Here is a 2,852-nt window from a genome sequence, read left to right as displayed (position 1 = left end):
TCTGTTGCGATATTTTAGTAAAACGGTTATATTTGTTGGTGTTATACTTTAATAGGGCAGTTTTGTATTTTTTGGTGCTATTGTTTAATACAACGGTTCTTAACTTTTGGTGCGCTTTGTATATTTTACCCGGATATTTTATAAGGCGGTTTGCAACGTTTTCTAATACGGTTGTTGAACCACATCAACAAAGAATGTTATTTTATGATATGATATTTGTTGGTGCAGTTGATACCCACATCAACAAATAATAATAAACACATTATTAAACCTCTTTGTACCAGTGTCAACAAACTTGGAACTTAATTTCTACACCATTAATTAATAAACTTCTAATATATAATATGTTAGAAGTTTGTTATGTTAATTGAACATGGAAAATTGACGAGATTAGGTAAAGTTTCAAAGACTAATGTCACCGTCCAATTAAGACATTTTGGCAACGTTGTGTGGAAAATTAATTGCCGACGGCTATCTAGTCGTACTGCCCAAGTGTTGAAAAATGCATAACCAACCAATCGTTAACTGCATTAATTACTAGTCAAATACACCGAAATTGTTATACGTAAACATTTTCTACCGACGGATGCATTTATACCCGCTTCATCAGGGCGACGTTGGTGGGGTATGCCTCTTCTATAAATTAATGCAAGAGATCCCGCTAGACAATTCATATCCTCCATACCCATCCTTCTTTCTTTGCACTCTGCTCTAGATATTTAGAAATGAGGACAGCAGCATGCACGACAGTTTTTGCAGTAGTAATTCTGGTGTTGAGCTTGACCGGATCCCAGATGGCAACGGCGGCCACATGCTCAGTGACGGAGCTGTCTCCATGTTTGCCGGCGTTCACATCATCATCTGCACCAACTGCGCAGTGCTGCGCGAAGCTGAAACAGCAGAAACCATGTCTGTGTGGGTACATCAGGAACCCAAGCTTGAGATCCTATGTTACGTCTCCTACCGCAAGGAAGGTTGCCAGCACTTGTGGGGTTCCCATTCCCCAGTGCTAAGATGCCATGAAGATAACAGACCTCCCAGTTGCTAATTAGTACAATAGTATTCCCAATGCAGTATCTACCAGTTAATTAAGTTTGTGGTGCTCTGTGTCTCAAGATGCTTGAGGTTTGAAGAGAGCAAGCTGCGTGTGTGTCCAATAGTTTAGGGATGGTCTTCTATTCAGTAGTCACTGGTTCTATACTTATTATAATAAAATGTGGCATTTGCAATGAACTTAGAATCAATGTTTGAATTTGGACTTTGTTTTGTCAAAACAAGAATATTGCCAATGAAATAATAATATATGATAAAAAGAAATTTTAACGAATACAAATTTTGAATGGTTTTAGTATTAAATCAAACTAAAGATAATATACTTCAAGCAAGTCATATTCCTTAAAGCATCTTTCAATGACCCTCCAATAAAGGAGCGTCATAACATTGTCATATCATCTCAAATCACTAAATAACATATAAACATTATATTATGTTATATATACAAAAATTAATCCTCACTGTTTAAAACCTTTTTAAAAGTTCATAAATAGATCCAAGTTATTAATAGTGAAGTTTGTTTGTTTTAGGTTTTTGCCACACCTCTTTTTCCAATTTAACTCTTATGGCCCCTACAGTTTCTTTTCCACGTCTATAGCTCCTGCAGACTCCATGAATCATAAGTGTTTACCACGTGTGTTGTCGCCTTCTAGTCCACATGTTGTATTTCCCTTAACTAAGTTATAAGTCTATATGAGTGCATAATCTCTTATACTTCCTTTTATTTAATGCTTGAACAGACTTGAAGCTATTTCTAGTGTTCTGATTGAATATCTGCTTTACTTTGATGAGACATCTGATATGTTTCATAATTATCCAAGACTTTCAACAAGTGATGGTTAATTTCTTTAGTATGATGTGAGACACATCAATATCATCACAATAATATTTCTATCAAAGTATCATGATCAGAATAATTGGTTGCATAGGTTATTCAGGTATGAGATCTTTCAATATATATAATTTCAATTTATCTTAAAGGTAGAACCTCACATATTATACCAGATATAAAAATTATAACCATCAAATGTTACTATCTATTAAAACTCAACAAGAGAGAGATTTTGCAGGGCGTAAAACTATTCACAGTTATCAACAGAATTTAACAAAGTTTCATTTAGTATCTTCAATATTTAGTCTTTAAAAATTAATACCTTTTATTGTTTCTTAAAACATTAATTTATTAAAGTCTAGGATCCAATTAACAAAACAAGTAAATGGTGACATTTATCCCATAAACTTAATCAAACTCGGCAGGTAGCGATTACCAATTGCATACAATATGTAACTCCTAGATTACAGGATCCTAAACAACTATTTCTTAGCTTGTCATGTTTATCCCATCTATGTCTCGGACCTCTCTTGCTTAGGCGACCTTTATCACATAAGATTCTGATCAAGTCATCCTACTTGAAGCAACTTGTAGCATTGTAACTAACCAGTAACAAGGTGACCCTTTAGAAATTAGAAACTACAAAACTACCTCGAACATCAAAATCCAATCCTAGGCCCAGGTGACCCCGTGATGCTAAAACCCTCAAATGATAATGAGTGTTCTTCAAAAGGACGGCAATGACTTACTTGCATTTTTAGAAAAGGTTTTATATATGTTTTACTATTATAGTTTTTCAAAAACATGGTCTCATGAATATTGCATGCATCTAACAATTCAAGTACCCTTTTGTAAAATTCATATCACTTGTTATGAGGTTCTTTTGGTGCCAAATAAAACTTCATTTTATTTGCCATTAACCGCGATCAATTATAAACTAAAATCCGGTATTTTAAAGTTTAGTCGT

General features: G+C 34.3%; 1 protein-coding gene across 1 annotated transcript; it reads left to right on the top strand.

The window, feature by feature from the left end:
* Positions 1–658: 658 nt before the first annotated feature.
* LOC145134923 (non-specific lipid-transfer protein 2-like) lies at positions 659–1,233 on the top strand. Its single transcript, XM_079069728.1, has one exon. The coding sequence runs from the start codon at positions 726–728 to the stop codon at positions 1,011–1,013; it is 288 nt and encodes a 95-aa protein (XP_078925854.1). The 5' UTR covers positions 659–725; the 3' UTR covers positions 1,014–1,233.
* Positions 1,234–2,852: the final 1,619 nt, after the last annotated feature.

Source organism: Lactuca virosa, chromosome 8 (genome assembly GCF_052849685.1).
Source record: "Lactuca virosa cultivar CGN04683 chromosome 8, Lactuca_virosa_CGN04683_v6, whole genome shotgun sequence".
NCBI lineage: Eukaryota > Viridiplantae > Streptophyta > Magnoliopsida > Asterales > Asteraceae > Lactuca > Lactuca virosa.
The sequence above is the reverse complement of the archived record's forward strand: the minus strand, read 5'-3'. Positions and strand labels throughout refer to the sequence as shown.